The sequence below is a fragment of the Chaetura pelagica genome, unplaced genomic scaffold (genome assembly GCF_000747805.2).
Source record: "Chaetura pelagica isolate M959 unplaced genomic scaffold, ChaPel_1.0 scaffold181, whole genome shotgun sequence".
Lineage (NCBI taxonomy): Eukaryota > Metazoa > Chordata > Aves > Apodiformes > Apodidae > Chaetura > Chaetura pelagica.
The window spans coordinates 36,986-60,418 of NW_009951992.1; the positions used below are offsets into that span (position 1 = coordinate 36,986).

General features: G+C 49.7%; 3 protein-coding genes across 3 annotated transcripts in view; all 3 read left to right on the plus strand.

The window, feature by feature from the left end:
• The first annotated feature begins 939 nt into the window (after nt 1–939).
• On the plus strand, nt 940–16,779 carry LOC104392625 (complement receptor type 1-like). Its single transcript, XM_010002057.1, has 21 exons — nt 940–952; nt 4,811–4,993; nt 5,633–5,815; nt 5,987–6,166; nt 6,344–6,526; nt 7,522–7,704; nt 8,396–8,587; nt 8,841–8,940; nt 9,227–9,312; nt 10,190–10,384; nt 11,274–11,465; nt 11,624–11,723; nt 11,897–11,982; nt 12,530–12,724; nt 13,412–13,594; nt 13,947–14,126; nt 14,600–14,782; nt 14,924–15,106; nt 15,557–15,739; nt 16,176–16,358; nt 16,580–16,779. Exons 1-21 carry the CDS (start codon nt 940–942, stop codon nt 16,777–16,779), a joined length of 3,366 nt encoding a protein of 1,121 aa, XP_010000359.1.
• A 1,721-nt stretch (nt 16,780–18,500) lies between these two features.
• Nucleotides 18,501–22,469, plus strand: LOC104392636 (zona pellucida sperm-binding protein 3 receptor-like). The gene is made up of 8 exons (XM_010002068.1): nt 18,501–18,675; nt 19,303–19,485; nt 20,162–20,344; nt 21,237–21,416; nt 21,669–21,698; nt 21,872–21,947; nt 22,230–22,314; nt 22,449–22,469. Exons 1-8 carry the CDS (start codon nt 18,501–18,503, stop codon nt 22,467–22,469), a joined length of 933 nt encoding a protein of 310 aa, XP_010000370.1.
• Nucleotides 22,470–22,623: 154 nt separating this feature from the next.
• LOC104392647 (membrane cofactor protein-like) overlaps nt 22,624–23,433 on the plus strand; it is a 10,127-nt gene continuing 9,317 nt past the window's right edge. Inside the window, exon 1 of the mRNA XM_010002079.1 lies at nt 22,624–22,642. Within this exon, the coding sequence (XP_010000381.1) occupies nt 22,624–22,642 (19 nt within the window). The remainder of the gene's footprint in view (nt 22,643–23,433) is intronic.

Consider the following 23,433-nt stretch of genomic DNA (forward strand, 5'->3'; position numbering starts at 1 on the left):
AGGGAAAGAGGAAAATAAATGGAAGTTAGAACTCTGTCTGCTCTACTCTTTGATATAATGAAGACGTGAGCTGTTAGGAAGTCAGTGTATAGTGTTATGTGAAGCTAGAAATGGCTGAAATGTTTTTTCTGGCCTGATTAGGCACTTCTGTGGCTTATTTGATGGACTGAGATCCTGGAGTTGTGGCTACTGGGCAGTAACTGAGACCCAGTGGCAAGCACGAAAGCTCAGAGTGTTTTCAGTTGCTGCTGGGTGTGTGGTGTTTGGCTGGGCCTCCTTTTCCCCTTAGACTTCTTCACCTTTTGGTTAGGAGAGGTACTGATTCCCTCCTGCTGATGCTCCCTAGGACAGCTCTGTGGAGAGCCCCCTGCGGTTCACAATGGGATGCACAACGGCACGAAGGGAAAACACTTCGTCCACGGCTCCGTGGTAGCTTATAAATGCAAGGCTGGGTTCACCCTTGATGGAGATGCCTTTCTTCAGTGTGTTGCTAGAGATCAACACTGGGGAGGTTGGAACAAGCCTGCTCCTGAGTGCAAAGGTGACTATCTCCTGGCTCTGTCTTGATGTTTCTTCTCTGCCTTCAGAATACCTATTTTTTCCTTCCTCTGTGAATCCTCAAATCAGATAATTCTGCTAAGCAGTAAAACCTTTGATGCTTCCTGAAGCAGCCTCAGTTAAAATCTAGTGCCAAGAGAGCATGACTAGGTGGTGGCATCATCTTATGGGCTCATGGGAATGTATCCTGGTAAATACATCTGTGTTTTAACAGATAAATGTCTGTGGAGTTGGGCTGTGTGGGGGTCCTGTTCTGTGTGTTGCTTGAATTGTCTTCCATGGGCATTGGCTCTGATCTGAGATACTCCATGTGGAGCAGGGTGATGAATCACTGTGCTGAGTTTCACCTCTTGGCTCACTTCCTTTCCAGGTGGAGCAAACATGATCATTATTGGTAAGTAAAACCTATTCCTGCACCCCTGTACCACACTCCTACCTACTTCATGTTACTGTCTCCTGTGTGTTCTGCCTGAAATAAGCTTAGAGGCCATTCACTGCAGTCTGTTGTCAGACACTGATACCAGATGTATCATCAATCATCATTATGCTGTGAAAAGTGGGCTGAAGGTAACAGGGACCAGGGAGCAGAAGGATAGTTGAGTATGTTTGGAGTGAAGACTGAAGCTTTTGATTTGTTTCCTGTAGGAATCTTCCCCCTTCTTCTGGCAATGCTGGTTATGAACATCTAGATTAGGGAACAGGCACAGTGAGGAGGCACCTGTGGACGTGTTGGACTTCTCATACTGATCCCAGCGCTCTGCTTTTCCCTCTTGTGAAACTGGCCTTGAATCCATAATGAATCAACCTTGGATGAGAAACTTGGACACTCCCTGTGCAGCCCTGAGCCCTGGGGCTGTGGCTGCTGCACCTTGTGTTGGACACAGCAGCCCCTGCATGGGGATGAGCTGGGTTGGGCTGGATGGGAGGCTCTCTGCCACCCAGGTGAGAATGCTGCTCAGAAACCAAGAGCATTTATCCCCACCTTACATCCCAGTAATGCTAAAGACCATCATGCTACAACAGACTCAAGAAACTCCTGCACTGTGGGTACCTCCACACGTTTGGTTTTCAGCCTCACTAAGGTCATCTCGTGCCTGATCAGGATTCATGGGTTTCTTAGGTGTCCTGAGGAGAAATGTGCTGTCACTGCTGAGTGTATTAATGGTGTCTTCCTGTGAGTGATACATGCTTGGAAAAAATGGTTTGATACAAATAGGATGTGTAAGTCAGGTATTTATCTGTGGGTACTGAACACATTGGAATGGTCAGATAAAAGTGCAGTTGTAGCCAATACTTCAAGGCAAGTCTGAGCTGTTGTGCAAAGAACAACCCTTAAAGATCAGTAATTCCACGAGAGAGAAAAAAATGTAGATGCCTTAATTGAAAGAATTTGTGTGCTGACTCTTCCTGTATGTACTGAAATGAGTTTTAGCCTTCAGCTGAAGGTCTCTGCCCTGGCACTTTCTGCTCCAGTGCTGCCTGCCTGGGGCCACTCTGATGCAGGGAATGACTCTGAATTTGCACTTAAAAGGCTTTTTGGGGTGCTGTGCACCCCAACCACACTGGCTCCCACTGTGGGTCTGCTGAGGGGCCAGCTCAGCCCTAGGGCTGCTGGGGTGATGCTGGGGAGGAAAAGCAGGTTTTGGGCCTCTTGCTCCACTTGCAGCAGGGCTGGCAGGTGGCTGCACCCAAAGCTGATTCACATCAAGCCAAAGCTTTAATTTACTCCTCTGTGGGGGACAGGATGCAAAGCCTGTGGTTTTGGTGCTCTTTGTTTTCATCCTGTCTAAGCTGCCCTGATGGTGATGATAGTTTGTGAGGGTGGGCAGAGGTGGGTGAGGTATTTGCTGTCCCCAGCCCTGCCCAGGCTTTGGTGGTGCCATGAGGACAGGCAGGTGATGGGACCTCACCTGCCTTATCTAAACCAAAGACACTGGCCAAAGTCCCCTTGATTTGTTTGGCTGGAGGTGTTGGTCTTGTTTCCTCGTTTTAACTCAGCCCCACTAAATGATTAAGGAATAAGCTAAAGAGCTACGTGCTGTCTTGTCAAACAAAGTAAAGACTTGAAGGCTTCCTGGGAGTCCTACGTAAAAAGGGGAACAAAACTGGGACAGGATTTAAACTTGTATTCAGGTACTGCCTGAATCCAGCTTGAGACACTGGGACCCGTAGCTGTTGGTAAAGCAAGACTTTGAGGTTCAGGGTTTTGTCTGAATCTGAGGTAAATGACCCCTCTGTGAACTTCTCATGGTGCACAGCTGGGAATGGGGAGTATTTAAAATGTGTCTATTATGTACTTTTTGCTTCTGTGTTTTTGCCAGTGCTTTCCTGTTAACAGGAACATGCATCTAATTAGAGGGAAAACCACAAAGAGCTATTTGCATCAACAAGTTAGTCAGGTCCCAAATAAAGCCACAAAGTTCTCCCTTTCCTGCAGGGCCCTATCCTGCTGAGTTGTCACTGGGGCACCACAAGGTGCTGTTTTCAGAAGCCAGTCTTGCAGAACAAGCACTTATTTTTATGTGTCTCTTACCATAAGCCATGTGAAAAAAACCCACAGATATAAAGCCTCATAGCTTAGTGTTGTGTTCTATTTTGTTATTTTAATCCCCACACAGTTGTTCTTGCTGCATAGCTCAGGGTGGTTTTTCCAAATGATTTAACCCCTGATTTGGGGATCAGCTGGAAATGATCTCCTTGCAACCAAATGGAAGCAGCTGAGAATGCTCAGACAGCTGTGGGTGTGAGCACCAACATGTACTACTGAAGAGGGTTTATCTGCTGTGTATGTAACTGGCTGGTGCATAGTTTTGCTTTATAATCTGAGTGTAAACAAAATCGAGTATAATTCTGAAGTAAAAATGTTGGGTATGTAAATATTGGAAGCTCTCTGTCAATAAAAGGGATAAAAAGACTTGAGGAATGTGTGTCTTGCTGCTTGTTTTAGGCTCAGAGAACATCCTCTGCCATGGGAGGTGGGGAGCTGGGGTTGCTGTGCTGGCTCCTACATCACAAAGTTCTCTTGGTGGATTTTTATTCTTCCAGCCAGTGATGGGGGTGACATCAGGTTGGACCTGGAGCAGCCAGGGTTGGGAGGAGGGAATGCTCTGCTCTTCCTGTACCTGGGCAGGTGAGCTGTGCCTCTCCAGCTGGTTTGTGAGAAGAGCTGCTGTCACTGCCTGGGGACTTGGGGCACAGCCCGGGACACTTACCCTCACTGAAGGATGCTCTGCACCCTGGGCACAGTTTGGCTAGCAGCACTTCAGTGTCTGCACCCACCCTTCCTTCACAGATGCCTGTGGGTCCCAGGGGCCCATCCTCCCCTGCCAAAACTAGCAGGAGAAGCAGCAGGTGGGACCTGCAGCCTCCCGGGGGTGGTGGCAGTGCCTGTTCTGTGCTGGGAAGCTCAGAGGTTCCTGTCCTGTGGCGCTGGGAAATCCCACACTTGTGGCTCCTGCTGCATGCAGGGGTGGGCAGGGGGAACTGGGGGGCCCATATCTTCCTGCAGCCCCTGGGAGCTGCAGTCTGTGCGGGGAGCAGAGCATGGTGCTCACCTTCACCCTGCACCTCCTGGGCAGCTCTGCTTTGCTCCTGGCCGTCGTGCCTGGGGCTCAAGGGAAGGGAGGCTGGCAGCTCTGCACCTCTCAGCCTTCCTCTCATGGGCCTCCTCTTCCTCATTGCTGCTCCTCTCCTTGCTGATTCTTTTGCTTTTCCTTGTGGAGGCAGAGAGGAGCCCTGTGCTGGTCCCAGCTGGACCTTGGCATGCCAGACCCTGAGCACTGCAGAGCTGCTCTGCTTGCAAAACCAGCCCTCTGGGACCAGGGCTGCCTGTGCCCTTCAGCTGGGATGGGGAATAGGGTTGTAACCTCCCAACGGGAGGCTATGGAGAGTGTTTCACAGCCTGCCCAGCTTATAACAAGGGGCTCGACCTGTGTGTTCATCTTATGGCAGTGACAGGAGGAGCCTGTTCAGTAACACGTTGTGTCTGAGCTCTGTCGAGTTGCAACTTGCTGTGATGTGTAGGAAGTCACTGGGGTACGACCAGCGAGAGGCATTTCCTTTTACCTTCTTTCTACATCCCTGCATCTAGTGCAAATACCTGCCCGGCACACACAGCAGCCTCCTTCCCTGCGGTTTTGGTGCTGAACGCCTGGCTGTGTGGGCACCAGCAACAGGGCACCCACCCCGGGCAGGACCGGCGGGGGAGCTGGTGGGGGGTAAACAAGGTTTTTTACCTCTCTCCCTTTTCCAGCCTCCCGATGCCCGTTCCCCTACGTCCGGCATGGGAAACGCGTGTCCTCCGCCCGCTACTTGTACAAGCCCGGGGACACCGTGAGCTTCGCGTGCAGAGCCGGGTACACCCTGCGGGGCTCCCGCACCAGCACCTGCCGCGCCGGCTTCCGATGGAGCCCCCCCCTGCCGGTGTGCGGGAAGGGTGAGTGTTCCCGCTCCCTCCGGTGCCCCCTCACATTCCGTGCGGAAGCAAAGCTGGGATTTCTGGCAGTTCAAAACCCAAGCGCTGCCAGGTCAGGTCTCTGAGAGACGGGAACAGCTCGGGGGAAAGGAGCTGGGAAGGACACGGGGCTGGCTGGAGCCTGTCCTGCCTTGGATTCTGAGAGGGATGGGGAGAAGTTCAGCCCAGGGCTGAGCTGTTGTGCAGGAGGAGGCTGCGACCTCCCCAGCATGCTCAGGAGCTGTGGGGATGCAGCTTCTGCTGCCCCAGGTGGGATTTCTGTGGTTCTGATTCTGGTCAGATGGAGGATGTCTTCATCTTCCTCCTGGAAAAGGAAATAATCACAACTTCTTGCTGCTTCTGTGTCCATGTACCAGCCCCATGATGTGACTGTGAGTCGTCCTGCTGAGACTGTCCTTGTAATTAGTAATTCCCTCTGTCTGCAGAGTGATTGTGACCTCGGTGCTGCTGTACCTTTTGTTGGCGGGTGCTTTGGTTCAGCAAATGGAACCAAGACTGAGCAGAACTCAGGATATTATCCTGATATTAATCCAACAGCCCTAGTAGCACACAAAATGGCAAACAGCTGACCCACAGGGCCATTTCCTTTTTCTTCTCCAGAGGTGACATGTCCTCAGCCACCAAACATTGCCAACGGGCTGCACAGCGCGCAGAACTTGGAGAAGTTTTCCCCAGGACTGACCGTGTACTACAGCTGCAAGGAGGGCTACCAGCTGGTTGGGAACACATCTGTCAACTGCACAGAGAGCGGGGTGTGGAGCCGGCCCCGGCCCCGCTGTGAAGGTGGGTGGGTGGGTGCTGCTCTGCTGGGCGTGGGCTGGCAGAAAGGCTGCTGCATGTCCTGGAGGAACTGAGCACACAGGCTTAAGGCAGTGATGGGAAGGGAGGGGGCTGTGTGTGCAGGGTCTGGCCCAAGCACTCAAGATTATGGGATGTTGTCCATGTTCCCTGCAGCAATTGGCTGTGAGATGCCTGAGGTGCAGAATGGGAAAGTCCATGGGCTGCAAAGCACCTACAGAGCTGGAGAGACTCTTCACTTTGCCTGTGATGAAGGTTACGCTGCAGAGGACACGTATGAGACTCGGTGCCAGCCCGGGGGGACCTGGGATCCTCCAGAGCTCATCTGTGTGAAGGGTGAGTGTGGGTGCCTGCTGCCTGCAGCAGGGCAGCCCTGCCAGGGTGCTCCTTGCAGCGGGAGCAGAGTGTGCAGGCAGAGCTGTTCCTGTGATGGGCTTTTACCCCTCAGTGACTCCTTCCCCCATGCACAGTTCTCTCCCTGTTCTCTCACTGACTTTTTCTCACTTGTTGCAGTCCAGCCCTGTCCCATGCCTCCAGAGATCACCAATGGAAATCACAACGGGCAGGGCAGAGCATTTTTTACCACGGGAATGTCTGTCACCTACACCTGTGACCCTGGCTACTACCTGGTTGGAAAAGCTGCCGTGTTTTGCAGAGCATCAGGGAACTGGAGCCGGCCTGGCCCTCGCTGTGAAGGTGTGTCTGGGGCCTGGGCCCTGGGGGGAAGGTCACAGCGTGGCTCTGAGGAGGTCTGTGTAGATGTCATGTCTTTTTTTCCTGTTGCAATTTTAACAACCTGTGGGTGTTTTATCTTGTTCTGTTCTGCCTCCTTTCGCACGCGGCGCTGGCACGTGGGCCCTCCCAGGGACTGTCTGCATCAACCCAGACATCAAGAATGGAAGGCAAGTTGGTGGCCAAGGACTTACTTCTGCACCTGGGCAAACAGTGACATTTCAGTGTCACGATGGTTACAGCCTGCAAGGCAGTGCTAAAATCTTCTGCCAGGAGGATGGCAGCTGGCAGCCTCCTGTTCCCACCTGCCATCGGCTGTACCAGCACCAGGAGTTGTCAAGCAGGCCTGAACTGCCAGGTAAATTGTGACACAGCTGCCTTGGGGTACACTGCTATTTAATGTCCCCTAACACTGTTAAAAACATGATTAAATCCTGTGAGTGGAAGATCTAAGTACACCCTGGGAATAAGAACCTGATCCTCTGGAATCCTTTGGGAAAAATATATTGCATTTGTTTAATAGTGATTATATTGATAATAAGAAACAATTCTGTAAGGCAAACCAAACGCCTTCCTTTGTAACAGTGTTCTTGCTGTGCTTGCACCCCAGATGCCTGTCCTGCCTGACTCTCCTGTCTGTTTTCTTTCTCACTAGGTGGTTGTGGTGCTCCTACAAGGCTTCCCTTTGCTGAGCTAAACGAGCAGCATAAAAATGAGCTTGATTTTTCTGTTGGGAAGACTGTACCTGGGATCCTCCAGAGCTCATCTGTGTGAAGGGTGAGTGTGGGTGCCTGCTGCCTGCAGCAGGGCAGCCCTGCCAGGGTGCTCCTTGCAGCAGGAGCAGAGTGTGCAGGCAGAGCTGTTCCCGTGATGGGCTTTTACCCACAGTACAGCATCACACTGACTTCCCCTGCACACGGTTCCCTCACTGAGTTAGACTTTCTGTTGCCCTCTTACAGCCCGGCCATGCCCCATGCCTCCGGGGGTCCAGCATGGAAGTTACAACGGGCAGGGCAGAGCATTTTTTACCACGGGAATGTCTGTCACCTACACCTGTGACCCTGGCTACTACCTGGTTGGAAAAGCTGCCGTGTTTTGCAGAGCATCAGGGAACTGGAGCCGGCCTGGCCCTCGCTGTGAAGGTGTGTCTGGGGCCTGGGCCCTGGGGGGAAGGTCACAACGTGGCTCTGAGGAGGTCTGTGTAGATGTCATGTCTTTTTTTCCTGTTGCAATTTTAACAACCTGTGGGTGTTTTATCTTGTTCTGTTCTGCCTCCTTTCGCACGCGGCGCTGGCACGTGGGCCCTCCCAGGGACTGTCTGCATCAACCCAGACATCAAGAATGGAAGGCAAGTTGGTGGCCAAGGACTTACTTCTGCACCTGGGCAAACAGTGACATTTCAGTGTCACGATGGTTACAGCCTGCAAGGCAGTGCTAAAATCTTCTGCCAGGAGGATGGCAGCTGGCAGCCTCCTGTTCCCACCTGCCATCGGCTGTACCAGCACCAGGAGTTGTCAAGCAGGCCTGAACTGCCAGGTAAATTGTGACACAGCTGCCTTGGGGTACACTGCTATTTAATGTCCCCTAACACTGTTAAAAACATGATTAAATCCTGTGAGTGGAAGATCTAAGTACACCCTGGGAATAAGAACCTGATCCTCTGGAATCCTTTGGGAAAAATATATTGCATTTGTTTAATAGTGATTATATTGATAATAAGAAACAATTCTGTAAGGCAAACCAAACGCCTTCCTTTGTAACAGTGTTCTTGCTGTGCTTGCACCCCAGATGCCTGTCCTGCCTGACTCTCCTGTCTGTTTTCTTTCTCACTAGGTGGTTGTGGTGCTCCTACAAGGCTTCCCTTTGCTGAGCTAAACGAGCAGCATAAAAATGAGCTTGATTTTTCTGTTGGGAAGACTGTGCAATACACTTGCCGACCTGGATATGCTAAACAGCCAGGAATGTCACCTACTATTACATGCCTTGAGAGCGGAGTGTGGTCAGAAGCACTAGAGTTCTGTAAAAGTGAATAGCTCCTTGATTTGGTGACTGTTGTGCACAAAGGAATAGGTCCTAGGTTCTGTCCATGCTGCAAAAACCTTAACTGAATTCTGGTGTTCAGAGAGTATGTGACTAGTAAAGCCATGTAACTTTAAGCTATTTGAAACCCACTTGGGGGTAACTGGGAATGTAAACAGATTACTGGTGTAATAGCTGCATCTGTTGTGCCATGTCATAGATAGAGAGAAGCCTAAAATGAGGTTTTCTTCTCCCTCAGGAAAAAAATGCAGTCATCCTGGTGAACCTGTGAATGGGAAAATTAGTTTCCTAACAGATCTCCTGTTTGGGTCAACAGTGCTCTACAGCTGTGAAGAGGGGTAAGTCCTGGTTTTGGCTACTGCTTAACACAGAAAGGATTAGGTAAGTCTCCCTTTTTTCCTCCATTCACTCCCAATAAATGGATTACAACACACAAGGTGTTCCCTAGCTTATATATCCATGTATATACAATGAAATTGTAGGCAGAGTGAGGAAGGGAACTTCTCCTCCAGGGCCACAGCTCTGCTGGCTGCAGGGCTGAGCATGCAGTCCAGGGTGGTTTGGAAGAGGCAGTAACTCCCACTGGAATGACTGGGAATGAACGTTCAATCCTTCTAACACCAGGCACAGGTTAATTGGAAAATCCAGCAGACGATGTGAGGTTTCTGGTGGACGTGTTGCGTGGAGTGGTGATGTTCCCACTTGTCAGCGTGAGTAGCTCACATCTCCAGGGGGTTTGCATGGGTCTGGAACATGTTTTCCAGCAGAGATTGCTGGAAGTTTTTTATGTCCTAAGCAAATGTTCTGGGAAAAGGCACAAGATCTCAAAGCTTAATGGATTATAGACAACAATGTCTCAGCTGGAGCATTTTCAGCAGTACTTCGGTATCCTGGGACTAATATTATAGCCCTGTTATGAGAGGAAGGGAAAATACTCTCTTCAACATAAGAGTTGCTAATATTAGACACAGAGGGACCAGGGCACAGCCCTAAGGAGAGGCAGAGCACTGTGGCAGGGCCAGAAGTGGAATCCCAAAGTCCCAAAGCACGGGCTCTCTCTTTCAGTACAGGCTCAGCTAACTGGTGTGTGTGCCATGAGCTGCTGAGCTGCACCTCAGCAATCCCCCAGGGGAGTTTCTCTGCTGATTAAGTAGTGCTGCTGATTAGGTGACTAGAAATGTTTACTGGTACAGTCTGGGATTTTGAAGCCTTTTACAGATTCTCCAGGTAAACCTAAGGTGATGCATGGATTGCTGCCTGTGAGTGCCTTTGCAGTGTGTGCAGCTGAGAAATCCAGATTTTACACAGGCAATGCAAAATAAATACACTTTTTAAAAAATTTCTTGAACAGTAGAAAACATAAAGCATGTAGGTGTTTCCTCCACAGAGGTTTGTCTTATTGGTCTGCTTTCCAACTGTCCTAGAAATTGCTGGCCAGGCAGATGGGATCCAGTTGACTACAAGGCCTGACCTAGGTCACTTCCCTGCAGCTACTCCATCACCAGGACAAGTGCCCCACAGACTGAGGGGTGTCTAGTACCTTGTCACTGCTCTTGAATATCAAAGCCTTGTTCTGCACCTCTGCAGGCATCCCTTGTGAGCCACCTCCGGACATTCCCAACGGGAAGCACACGGGCAGCCTGCTGGAGGAATTCCACTATGGCACATCTGTAACATACACCTGCAACCCTGGGTACCCGCTCCAGGGAGAACCCTCCATCCACTGCACAACCCGGGATGGGAAAAACGGGGTGTGGAGCAGCCCCCCCCCCCACTGCGGAGGTAGGGATCATGGAATCTTAGAATCATCCTGTTGGAAGGGATCTTGAAGATCATCAAGTCCAACCATAACCTAAATCCCCCTACCATAACCTAATTTACCCATTCAGTGCTTAAATCATGTCACTAAGCACTGTATCTACATTTCTTTTAAACACGTCCAGGGATGGTGACTCCACCACCTCCCTGGGCAGCCTGTTCCACTGTCCAACCACTCTTTGGGTAAAGAAATTCTTACTCAGGTGGAATCCTCCTGCTGCTACTGCCTCATATTCAGAAAGGCTGGGAAACCTCCAGAGAACTGCACTTCTTGCCTGGTTCCTGCTAGGGCAGGATTTGCACGGGCTGTTTGTACAGCTGAGGCCAGGCAGGGGGAGGAGGCTGGAGGACAACCCCACTGACTCCAGCATCCCCAGCCTCACCTTTCAGCTTGGGTCTCTCCCTCAGTGTTTGATATGGCTGGATGTGGGCAGTACATCATCTAGGGGGAAATTATGCCCAGACTTGTGTCTTGAAGGGGACTGCAACTCTCAGTGGCTTCACAGGCACTTTCCACAGCTCTGTATACTGCCTAAGTGCCTGTTTTGAAGACCTGCACTTCTTTTCCAGAGCCAAGATGTCCTGTCCCACGGGTCTTGAATGGGAGAATAGTGTCTCCTAAGACTACCTACACCCACAAGGACACCATTGCCTTTGAGTGTGATCCAGGCTTTGTTCTGCAAGGCCACAGAGTGCTACAGTGCCAACTGAACAACACCTGGGAGCCCCCCGTGCCAGTCTGCAAGCAGGGCAAGTGCTCAAACTGTGTGGGAATGTTCACCTTCCCCTGCCCTGCCCAGTCTGCGTTTTCTTGACTCCTCTAACAACTGGGCTGGCTTGTCTTTCCCAGCAGCTGGCTGCAGTGCCCCTCCCAGACTGGCGTTTGCTGAGCTGAAGGAGCTGCACAGCAACCAGGGAGTCTTTCCCGTGGGGAGGACGGTGGGATACGTGTGCCGGGCTGGGTACACCCAGCAGCCGGGAATGCTGCCGGCCATCACCTGCCTCAGGAATCAGACGTGGTCTGTGGCTCTGGAGTTCTGTAAAAGTATGTCCTGCGAGTGCTGAAACCCCCCCAGTGTCTGGCTTGGCTGGATTTTCACTTCTTTCTGACTTCAAGGGATCCTTTACCCAGCCCACTCTCTGTGACAGCATCCCTGGCCGGGATGGCAGTGAGGGCTGATGGTGGCTGATGTTCCCTTTCAGGGAAGCAATGTCCTAACCCAGGGGATCCAGAGAATGGCAGAGCTGTTGTCCTGACAGACCTCCTCTTTGAGTCCAAAGTTAATTACACTTGTGACACAGGGTGAGTCTTGTGACCAGCTGAATTCAGCTGCCAAGCGAGAGCAAAGCAGATTTTCAGCTTTACGTGAAGGAACCCAGTTCCCAAGTCAGAAATCTTGGCTGCCGCTTACAAAGGTTGTTCAGAAGCCTCAAGTCTCTTAATGTAATTTAATTAATCCCTCTGTGTGGCTCCAGGTACAAGCTGGTTGGATTGTCCCAGAGAACATGCGAGGTCTCTGGCACACGTGTCTTGTGGAGTGGGGATGCTCCTGTCTGCCAGCGTGAGTAGGACACAACAAAAGGTCCCTGGGGGTGGCTTGCAGGAGAAAGTGGCACAACTTTCAAGACAAAGATTTCATTGCAAAAGATTTCTCAAGTCACTGTACATGTAAAATCTTTCACGTTTCTTCTGTTTTGTTTTGGACACTTCTGAAAATGTTTCCAAAGGTCTTTTTTATTTTTTTAATCCTGGTCTAAATTGGCAAAGCCATTAAGATTTTAAGCTCCCTGTTACTGGGGTAAGTGTTTCTCACTGGTCACATGTAGGAGTGGTGTGGCCAGTGTGGCTACAGAAAGGGAGATAAGAACTGTCCTACCACCTCCGGATGTGGGCAGCAAGGAAGTGACTCACAGGAGGGTGCAGGTTTTCCTTCTCACATGTGACTTTTTGCACATGAGGTTTGTCTCCGGATAATCTGGATCATTGTATCCAGAAAGCACCACTGCTAAAATGGGTTCATCCCTGCCAGTTCCCTTCCTGGCAGTGTCCTGCACCCCCGGGTGCTGCTGCAGCGCTGATGCTAAAACCTCCCTTCTCTGTGCCCGCAGCTGTCACCTGTGGCCCACCTCCAGACATCCTCCACGGGACACACAGCGGGGGCTCGAGGGACACCTTCTCCTACGGGGACGTGGTCACCTACAGCTGCACCTCTGGCCGCTCTCTGGCTGGAGATGCCTCCCTGGTGTGCGCGGCGGGGCCCGGGCAGCGGGGCGCGTGGAGCGGGGCCGCACCGCGCTGTGCAGGTGGGGCTCTGCACCGTGTCCCCAGCTCTGGGTGGCAGCAGGAGTCACCCCATGCCTGTACCCCCTGGCAGGGAAGGCAGCAAACACGCAGGTGGGGCTCTGCACAGTGTCCCCAACTCTGGGTGGCAGCAGGAGTCACCCCATGCCTGTACCCCCTGGCAGGGAAGGCAGCTAACACGCAGGTGGGGCTCTGCACCGTGTCCCCAGCTCTGGGTGGCAGCAGGAGTCACCCCATGCTGCACCCCCTGGCAGGGAAGGCAGCTAACACGCAGGTGGGGCTCTGCACCGTGTCCCCAGCTCTGGGTGGCAGCAGGAGGCACCCCATGCCTGTACCCCCTGGCAGGGAAGGCAGCTAACGCGCAGGTGGGGCTCTGCACCGTGTCCCCAGCTCTGGGTGGCAGCAGGAGGCACCCCATGCCTGTACCCCCTGGCAGGGAAGGCAGCTAACGCGCAGGTGGGGCTCTGCACCGTGTCCCCAGCTCTGGGTGGCAGCAGGAGTCACCCCATGCTGCACCCCCTGGCAGGGAAGGCAGCTAACACGACAGATATTTATTCAAAGGAGTTAATCAAATCGTCTTCCTCGTTCGGGTTTTCAAGTCTGGATTTTTTTAATGTTTTACATTTATTTTTTGTTTGTTTGGGTTTTTTTCCTTGCCCCATCTGGATTTCTTATCTTCTCCTTGGCAGAGGTGAAGTGTCCCCCCCCTCCAGGCATTGCCAACGGGAAGCACAGTGGCCAGCCCTCAGACACCCACCTCCCAGGCTCGGCTGTGCAGTACAGCTGCAGGGATGGGTATTCCCTGGTCGGAAACGCCTCCATCCGCTGCACCCCGGAGGGAACCTGGAGCCGGCCCCGGCCCCGATGCGAAGGTGTGTTTGTGTTGGCTTCTCTCATCTTGCCCTAGGCCTTTTCTTTCTCCTTGGCTCTTGGTCTAATCACTGCAGATCAGATCTCCAGTGAGAGGCAGAGACCAAAGGTCCCCCAGGCAGGAGGAGCTCTATCTGCCTCTGTGGATTTCCCTTTCTGTGCCCCAGTAAGGACAGACTCTCAGGAACAGTTAAATAATGATATTTTATGTAAGAATAAGAATCACTAGTGTTGACATGCCCATGACAGTGATGGCAAGGGTCAGCAGCAGGTACTGACTGCCCTGATCAGTGTCCTTCCACACCCAGGATGGGCTTCAAACCCCCAGCAGTGCCTTGTGCTCTTCCCTTCCAGCAAGCGGCTGTGAAAGACCAGAGATCAAGAATGGGAAAACAACTGGGACAAAGACCCTGTACAGACTGGGGGACATTGTTGTCTTTGAGTGTGATTTTGGTTACGCCTTGAAGGGCTCTCAAGAATCTTGGTGCCAGTTTGGGGGCAGGTGGGACCCTCCTGCCCCAACCTGTGAAAAGAGTAAGTGGAACTGAGGAGCTGGGTGGTGGCTGTGTGAGTGCACCTGGCAGGGTGCAACCACCTCACATTGGAGGTAAAGGGGCTGCTCTTCAGGACTGGAAAGGAAAAATATGCACATATCTGTCCCCCCATCTTCACTCAGACCCTTCTCTGTAGGGCTTTCATCTCTTTAAGTGAACCCACAAAGACACAGAGAGCCAGGTTGGTGTCTGAACTTATTCTCAACCACAGAAAGGCCAGAGCAAGCTGTTAGGGCCACAGATTAAATTATCATTCTTGATGTGAATAAGCTCAACAAACATGAAGGCTGGAAGATAATGAGAGTAGGAGGGAAGTATAATTCAAGCAGTGATAGCCCCAGCTATTTGAAAAAGTTAATGGGGCAGAAAGAAGTTAAAAGGCTGCCTTTCCTACTGTGGTGTTTGTGGTACCAGCTCTTCACCAGCCATGACTTTTTTTTCTCCTTCTTCAAGTGCTGCAGTGTCCTTCCCCTCCAAATATCAAAAATGGGCAGCATGACAGCAAGGATGTGAAAGTGTTTGTCCCTGGAATATCAGTGAAGTACTACTGTGACCCAGGGTACGTCCTCACTGGGAAAACAACAGTTTCTTGTTTGGCGTCTGGAACCTGGAGCATCCCTTACCCCCGGTGTGATGGTGAGCTGCAAATGCTCTTCCCCACAGGGAAAAGGGGCCACTCGGCCTTCCCTGCATTCTGACCTGGCAAAAACAAAAGGGGGAACCCCCAGCTCTGGCAGCCACTTCCCCAGCCCATGCTCTGTTGCTTTTCACTTCCAGTGATCACCTGCACAAGCCCCAACATCCAGGGCGGAGAAGTGGCTGGAGGACAGAGCACTGTGTACCATCCTGGAGCCAATGTCACCTTCCAGTGCCACCTGGGCTACGTGCTGAGGGGCAGCCACGAGGCCAAGTGCCAGCCCGATGGCCGCTGGGCACCTCCTGTCCCCACCTGTGAGCCAGGTGAGCACGGGCACGCGGGGGGTTAGAAGGAGGATGCTTAGAGCAATCCTTGTGCTGGAGGGGCCCCAAGATCCAGAAAACACAAACCCCAAAAGTCCATCCTGGTCTCAGTGAGGATTTCCTTCCTGGTAGGGCGCTCGTGTCCCTCCCCGATGGCGATTGATCGTGGCCAGCACGACGGAGAGGATGTGGAAGTGTTTGTTCCTGGAATGTCTGTAAATTACAGCTGTGACCCTGGCTATTCTCTTACTGGAAAGACAACTCTGTACTGTATGGTAAATGGAACCTGGAGCACCCCTTACCCCCGGTGTGAAGGTGAGCTGTAAGGGCAGTATCACAGAGGAAGGGCAGACCATCTGGGTCGTGCAGCTTTCCTGATTTCAACCTCACAAAACCAAAGGGGGAACCCACAGCTTCCCCAGCCCATGCTCTGCCACTTCTCACTTCCAGTGATCAACTGCACAAGCCCCGACATCCAGAATGGAGATGTGGCTGAAGGACAGAGTTCTGTGTACCAACCTGGGGCCAATGTCACCTTTCGTTGTCACCCAGGCTACGTGCTGCAGGGCAGTGGTGAGGCTGAGTGCCAGCCCGATGGCCGCTGGGTCCCTGCTGTCCCCACCTGCAAGCCAGGTGAGCATGGCCATGGCTTCTCTTGGCACAGCTTTGGCACTGTGCTCCAGGGCCCTGGCAGCCTTTGGGAAACCAAGAGCTGGACAGCTCATGGCCAGGAACCATCTCCTTTTCAGGAAAGGTCTCTCTCAGCTTGTTTGATTGCAGAGATTGTTTTGTCTGAGCGGAAAAAGGGCACCTGGGGGTCTACAGAGAGGATGTTTAGGGCCATCTCTGTGCTGGAGGGGCCCTGAGGTCATGCTCTCTGCTTCACTCATGCCACTTTGGGTGCAATAGTGTTTTGTTGTGTTAGCTGTGCTCCTCTGCTGGGCAAAATCACTAACATGCCATTGTCTGCTCATGCCCTGTCAGTGCTGCCTTGTCCCTAACCCCCATCGCTGCCCACGCATGTTATTCTGTCCATGCCCTTTTAAAATTTTGTTTGCTCTCCCTTTAGAGCTGCAGTGTCCTTCACCACCAAATATTGACAAAGGAAGTCACAACAGCCAGGACTTGGAAGTTTTTACTACTGGGATGGTTGTAAATTATAGCTGTGACCCTGGATACAGCCTCTTGGGAGAGGCATCGATTTACTGCACTGACTCTGGAAACTGGAGCCTCCCTTTTCCTCAGTGTGCAGGTACATTGTGGGGATTTTGGACAGTCTGGGAATTCCTGCCATCAAAAGCCTGTAGGACATGTCCTTTTCCCCAGTCTTCCCATGATGTTGACTCCTTCAGTCCTTCCCTTTTCTTGTCAGTTTTGCTTGTAAACATTTATCTATGCATACCCAATATCCATTTTAAAACAACCTCGTGTAGTTGATATCCCCATTTCTCCCCGTGTTTTCCTTCCCACTAGGTGGCTGTGGTGCCCCTCCAAGCTTGACCTTTGCTGAGCTAGCTGAGGAATACAAAAATCGGACAGAGTTTCCAGTCGGGGACACCGTGCGGTACAGCTGCCAGCCGGGATACATGAGACACCCTGGAGCAGCCTCCACTCTGACATGCCTCAAAAACCACACGTGGTCCGAAGCGCTAGAGTTCTGCAAAAGTGAATAGTTCAATCTGTTTGGTGTTGGTTGTTGAAAACTGGCTAAACTACAGCTGTGGGTTTCTTAAAGCAATTTTTTAAAAGAAAAAATTATACATGGCTTCACTAGTCACATAGTTAGGGCAGCTATTGGCCTTTTAAAAATCACATCTTTATCGGTGATTGATTGTGGACAGATCCTTAAGATACTTTCTCATAGTGCATTACAAAACCACAAGAGAAGAGTTTAAATGCAGCCTTGTTTTCTCCCAGGGAAGCAGTGTAAATTCCCAGAAGCACCAAAGAATGGCAGAGTTTTTGTTCTGACAGATCGCCTTTTTGGGTCAGTTGTGAACCACTCGTGTGAAGAAGGGTGAGTCCCCTGCTGCTCCTGCTGCTCCTGCTGCTCCTGCTTTCTGAGCTCAGTGTTTGGCAAGTCCCAGCAAAGGCTCCAAGCCCGCTCCCCTGCACTGGCCATGCTCCCACAGCTGGCCAGGATTTGTGCTTTGGTTCCTGTTGTGCCACACTTGCCTGAGCAGGAAAGGAAAAAGCATCCCTTATTATTCGCTGCCTGTGCTCAGTATCCCACTTTGCAAACTTCAGTTTCAGCCTGCCTCCTCAGATGGCTACCCAGCAGGAGCTAAGAGGACAAGAAGCCTGTGCTGTGAGGAGGCTCCAGAGGTTTGGAAGTCACTTGGATTTAAGTCCCAGTTTAGCACCTGACCAATCTAATCCAAAGTAATCTGGGATCATTGCTGTTCCTCTTGGATCTGGGAAGAAGGAGCTTGGTATCCCTTGTTCCCATGTGTCAAACCAAGACAAACACAGGCAGAATGAGGCTGCAGAAGGAAACCTCTGGGAGTGGTGTCAGAGTGGGAAGCAAAACCCAAGCTGAATGACTTGGTATCAACTGATATTTCTTTCTGTGTAACTCCAGGCACCGGCTGGTTGGACAGTCGCACAGGCGATGTGAGGTTTTTGGAGCAGATGTTGCATGGAGTGGTGTTCTTCCCATTTGTCAGAGTAAGTAGGTCACAGCTAGATCTGACCCTGAAATGCCAAATTAAGTCCCTAAAATCAAAAAGTGGCATGTCCTTAAAATAAACAGAACCTTAAGGAATAAGACTTTTAAAGCATCATGTTCCTCTAGGATTGTTTTGTTTTACTTGCTTAGTTCTATGAATCTCCCAGATGCCAGTTTTGATTTTTCAGAGCTCTGTAGAATGAAGAGTTGTGAGGTGCCCGCAGGGATTTGACCCTCATGTTTCACAAATATAAACAATAAATGAAGGAAGAAACATGTCTTGTAGTGGAAGAGTGGGATATTGAGTAAAACTGAACTGAGATCTTCCAAAGATGGTACTGTTATCCAAACCACAAGGCTGTTCTGCAGGAGAGTTGCCATTAGTCTTTCCTTCGGATGGAATTGGTTTGGAAGGCACCAGGTTGCTATAATAAAGCAGTCATGAGAATGGCTGGCAGTGCTCATGGATTTCTATACCATTTAATATACTTGCTGGAATGTATTTGCATTATTCTATTTATAGGTACAAAACTATGTTTATACAATAACGCGGTAACCCTCGGTACCTAAGGGAACTAAAATAGCCCTTGATGCTTGAAATAATTCAAGTGCTACTTGTGAAACTCCCCTGAGCAGTGGCACGTTAAGGATGGAATTTATACATGCATCAATTACAGCATAGACATGGCTCACTCTTTGAGACAATGAATTTGTCTTTCAGAGGTGATGTGTCCAGTCCCACAGATCTGGAATGGGAAAGTATCTGTTCTCAAGTATCGCTACACGTACAGAGACACTGTTACCTTCAGGTGCAGTGAAGGTTTCACCCTGCGAGGCCACCACACAGCCCAGTGCCAGGCGGATAAAACGTGGGACCCCCCCGTACCAGTCTGTGAGCAGGGTAAGTGTCAGCACGCTGACCTGCCAGCAGATTCCTCCTGACTGCTCCTCCATGCTCCCTGAAGCCACATTTGGCTTTATTTTTCGTGTTTGCTCTAACTACTTTCAGGAAAAAACAGAAAATAATCCTTTTATTTACACCTCTCTCCTCACACAGACGAGCCAGGCTTTGGGTAACACTGTAAGTATGAGCATGGTTTGCACTTCTCTCACCCTGCTTGTTGCAAGCCATAATCCACATTCTCTTCATTTCCCCAAAGTGAGAAATTTGGTAGCTTCATGGCAGGACACTGACTGTCAGAGAGGAGTGAAATTTTTGCTGCAAATATAAAGGCAGGATGGAAAATTAAGATAAATTTGTGCATTGTGTTTGCTCAATCAAATGTGTATTTTAAATACTTAATGCTGCATCTAGATGGAGTGGCAGAACACTATCATCATCATCCTGATACCACAAGGAAGCCAGGTAGGTTTGTTTTAAGAAGAGGCAAGATTTATTAAACACTACCTTCTCCTCCAAACCAGTCCTGCTTTTTGCAGGGAAGAGGGGTAATTGCACTTTTTAACCCTCTTTCTATCACGTTTTTTACAATTAACATCACCCTCCCACCCTCTCCTCCTCTTTCAGTGGTGAAGTGTCTGCATCCTCCACGCATTGCTAATGGGAAACACAGCAGGCACTTCTCAGACACTTTTGGTGTAGGAGCCCTTGTGCACTATCACTGCAAACGGGGCTTCTCCCTTGTTGGGAACAAGTCTGTTCGTTGTACAGCACCTGGAGTCTGGAGCCGTCCCCTCCCTCGCTGTGAAGGTGTGTTTGGGCTCCTTCCACTGAATCTTCTCAACTTTATAAACACATTAAACATTAAGTTATATTTGTGTGAGGACTTGGTGAAACAAGCTGTTGCTTCAACAAGCTCCACCACTAAAGAAAGAGGCCTCTGGCCAAGAGGTCTGTGTGGACTCCGTGGTCTCTGTCTTGCACAAGTTTCACAGTCTAGAGGGTTCTTTATAAGCTCACTGTCTGTAGCTGGGTGTGAGCCCAAGAGTTGGGAATGGAACAACAATCAGATTGGAGTCCCTCTGTTGGCCTGGAGACATCACTACAACGGAATGTACCACTAGGAATGTCCCAGCAAAGACGATGCTGGGCCAAGTTACTTTGTGCCAGCAGAAACGTGTGTGGTGCCAAATGCTTCCCAGACGATCTGGGGTGAAGTGGGTGCAGAGGGTGGGCAGGGCTGGCTCTGGCAGTGGATCCAGGGCTGTGGGAATGGAGGGCACAGCCGTCCACAGGTCCTCAAAAGTTTCCCCTCCTACCTGTATGAGCTCTGGTTTGATCTGCACAAAATCAGTTGGTGAGTCTTGGTGAAGAAATTAAAAATGAACAATCTAAGGGCTGTGAAGCTGCGGTGCCTTAGTGCTCTCTGGCAGCCCATTGGGATCCTCATGTCAACACTGCTGTTTGTCTCTCCCTGACTTTCCAGTTGTGAAGTGTCTCCATCCTCCAAACATCACCAATGGGAAGCTTAAAGGCAACATCTCTGACAGTTTTTCCTATGGACAATCTGTATCCTACACCTGCAATCCTGGCCATGCACTGCTTGGGAATGCTTTCATCAACTGCACGGTGTCAGGAACCTGGAGCCAGCCACCTCCTCAGTGCAAAGGTGTGTGAGTGCTTGGTTTGCTCACGTGGTTTGGAGTTTGTGGTGGCAGAACCATCAACTCTGGCAAGCAATTTTAATCTTTGCATGTTTTCCATCTCTGCTCTTGTTGCTATGAATGAGCTGTATAATGACTTTCTTCCAGTAAAACCTTTTTGTTTTTAGCCGAAGAGTAGAAACTTTTCCCTTTCCTTCCCTCTTTGTGTCCCTCACTCCCCAGTTATCACAAACAGGAAGGAAAGGGAATTATTGTATCAGAGAATTTCTCTATGACAGATGGTCTGTTGATTACACACAAGCCTGACTATTCCCTTTCTTGGAAAAGGCCTGGATATCTGTAACTTGGCATTTCTGAGTAGCTCTCCGTGAAGGTCAGTCATCGGGCAAAGCAATAAAGGCAATTCCATGAATGTCACAAGATTCCTAGTGTGGGCGTTCCTGCGTGGAAAACTGGACAGTCAGTGGAATAAATTTATCACCCAGTCACAGTGCTTCCTTGGTGGAGTTGCAGCCACCTCAGTGACTCAAGAGTTCAAAAGCCTTGGATAACAATGGGAGGAAATAACCTACCAATTGTTTATGTAAATAAGTCAAGAGGCTCTTTAAAAGAAGCAGTTTCACTGGAAAATTCACCCTGCAGTTCCACATTCTCCTGGTTTTGAAGTGTCCTTAGTAACTATTACGTGTGATAGCAAAAAAAAATATTAAAAAAAAGAAGTGAAACAAAGGTGAAAAGATAGATGTTGATGTGACCCGTTTGGTCTCCCCTGAGAAAAATTTCCCCCAGAATTCTTGGGCTTGTGTCAAAAGTGATTAGACTCTTAAATTGAAGGAACTAACTCATTATATTGAAATAAGTGGTATGAACAACTCTTTCTATTACTTCTAATTTCAGAGGTCAGATGTGTATTCCCAGAAGTTCCAGGTGTTAAGAAAGCCATACAAGGAAATACTTATAGCTCAGGGACCAAGCTCACTCTTGAATGTGATGATGGTTACACGCTGGAAGGCGTCAGCCAGATTCAGTGTCAAGAGGACTTCAGCTGGGACTCTCCTCTACCAGCCTGTAAACTGAGTGAGTGAAACATAAACGAAGCAAAGATCAAGCCGAAAGGGGCAAATGCATTTGAAACATGCAAATGTCTTTCTGTATTAAAAAAAACACCCCAAAACATACATATTTAAAATGGTGTGGTTTTTAAGAAATCCTGTCCCGTACGTCCAAGCAGTAAAAGCTTCATTGATAAAGTGATTCATCACTACAGCTGGGACACATCATATTTTGTGAGAGCAATGTGCTGATTTTTCTTTTTCCTCTTCCCTTCAGCATCACCCAAGTCTGGTTCAGTAGGCCTGGGTAAGCAGCTTAGAAATATGATTTATTTTTTTGTGGCTAAATCTTCAGCTTTAAGCAGTGGCCCCAGAAGCACCATTTCCCTCTGCTTGCTGTGAAGACTTGCCTTGTTATGTCCTTTGTGCTGATTCGCTTTAAAATACACAGTGAAAATAACACAAGCTCTTCCCTCTCAGGGGTGGCAGCTGCAGGAGTCCTGCTTCTCCTGGGGGCAGGCATTGTCTGGATTATTATTTCTAAGCAGAAGGAAGGGTAAGGAGGTCTTCTGCATTTCCCTTCATGTCCTTTGTTGCCAAGTCTCAAGTTTTATATACTTTACACACTTCAAATACTTGCTGGCTGTGCCTGGATCTTGTAACTTTCTATCTTCAGCTCATGCTTACAAACTGTACAAGGCACAGCAAACCTGGAGTCGATGGTGTGATTATGTGGTTTTCTTTCAAGACTCTCTTCCTTAGAGAGGAAAACCAACCTGAGTGTTTGTTTACAAACCAATACAGTTCCTTGTTTTCTTTTTTTTTTTCTTTCACTTAGCTACTATAATACATATGAAAGCTACAGTTACCAAACCACTCTCACCCCGATCACTGAACAGAAATTCTCATGTCTTCCACAGAAGGTATGGATTTATATTCCTCAGCATAAAATATCAGTTATAGCTGCAAACTTGAGTTGTTCCACCATAGTCAGTCAAGTAGAAAATGTCCTTCAATCTTCTGTTAAACATTCTGTGAGGGCCTGTTTCCTTTTCAGTACTCTAAAGAGATGACCTAGACTTCCAGCCTTGCCTCTGATTGTTTTTGTTTGTAAGGATTACCTATCATTTTAGAGAGTTTACTGTCTAAAAACCTCACTTAGCAGCACTAGCATAAGAAAAGGTCTCTGGACTGGGCCTTTGGGGATTTTTTGGCTTGCTTTCACACCTGCAATGCCATTTTTACTTACAGGTAAATCTACTTTCTATGCTGAATCTATTAGACATTAACAATGAACTTTCTGTGTTGGCAGCACTCTGAAAATAAGCAGCTTTGTCTACAAAATGGCACCTTTAAGCTTTACCTTTTTAAATATTTTTTTTTTAAGGCCAGTTTGAGAGAATTCATCCTTTGAAGCAACAGATTTCCCAGAAATTCGCTCCTCCCTCCCCGAGTTACAATGAAATCTCTAAATACAAGTGTGAAAACAGGAAAAGTCTCATTTTAACCCCAAGATGTCACGTTTTTCCTAGGTTGGGCACCCGTGCTGCCCCTGAACAGGCCCAGGACTGGTTCTGTGCACAAGAGCAGCTGCACGGACTGAAATTCCAGGCCCTTCACTGTAGGAACATTAATTCTGCTTCTGCTCCCAGCAATTGCTGTAAGGCTGTGAGGAGGTTCAAGCTGCACAGATGGTGTTTTGTGGTGAGCGGTGTTTCCTGCCACTGCTCAGCGTTCCCTTCTCTCCTCACAAACCTCACGAGCAGCCAGACCCTCAACCCCCTCCCTGTCAGTTTGTTAAACCAAAATCGGCCTTAAACCAGCAGCTCCACGAACTGGATCCAGGATCCTGTCCCAGGAACGCTTTGTCTCCAGCGTTCCCCTGCGGGTGCTTCACCTAATAAAAGCTGAACGCGGCACAACAACTTCTTCAGGCTTTGTGCCTCTTGTCCGGGTTGTTTTGCAGCGCTGTGGCTTTGTGGCTGCTCCCCAGGACCCCTGGGGATGTTCAGCCAGCCTTCCTTGCCGTCCAAAGCCCAACT

Bases quoted from the DNA above. Each gene is read 5' to 3' on its own strand.
- LOC104392625 (XM_010002057.1), top strand. The intron at 8,588-8,840 runs GTGAATAGCTCC...CTTCTCCCTCAG, and splicing joins AGCACTAGAGTTCTGTAAAA to GAAAAAAATGCAGTCATCCT. The intron at 11,983-12,529 runs GTGAGTAGGACA...CTGTGCCCGCAG, and splicing joins GGATGCTCCTGTCTGCCAGC to CTGTCACCTGTGGCCCACCT.
- LOC104392636 (XM_010002068.1), top strand. From the start codon at position 18,501: ATGTGTCCAGTCCCACAGATCTGGAATGGGAAAGTATCTGTTCTCAAG. The intron at 20,345-21,236 runs GTGTGTGAGTGC...TTCTAATTTCAG, and splicing joins GCCACCTCCTCAGTGCAAAG to AGGTCAGATGTGTATTCCCA. The intron at 21,417-21,668 runs GTGAGTGAAACA...TCTTCCCTTCAG, and splicing joins TCTACCAGCCTGTAAACTGA to CATCACCCAAGTCTGGTTCA.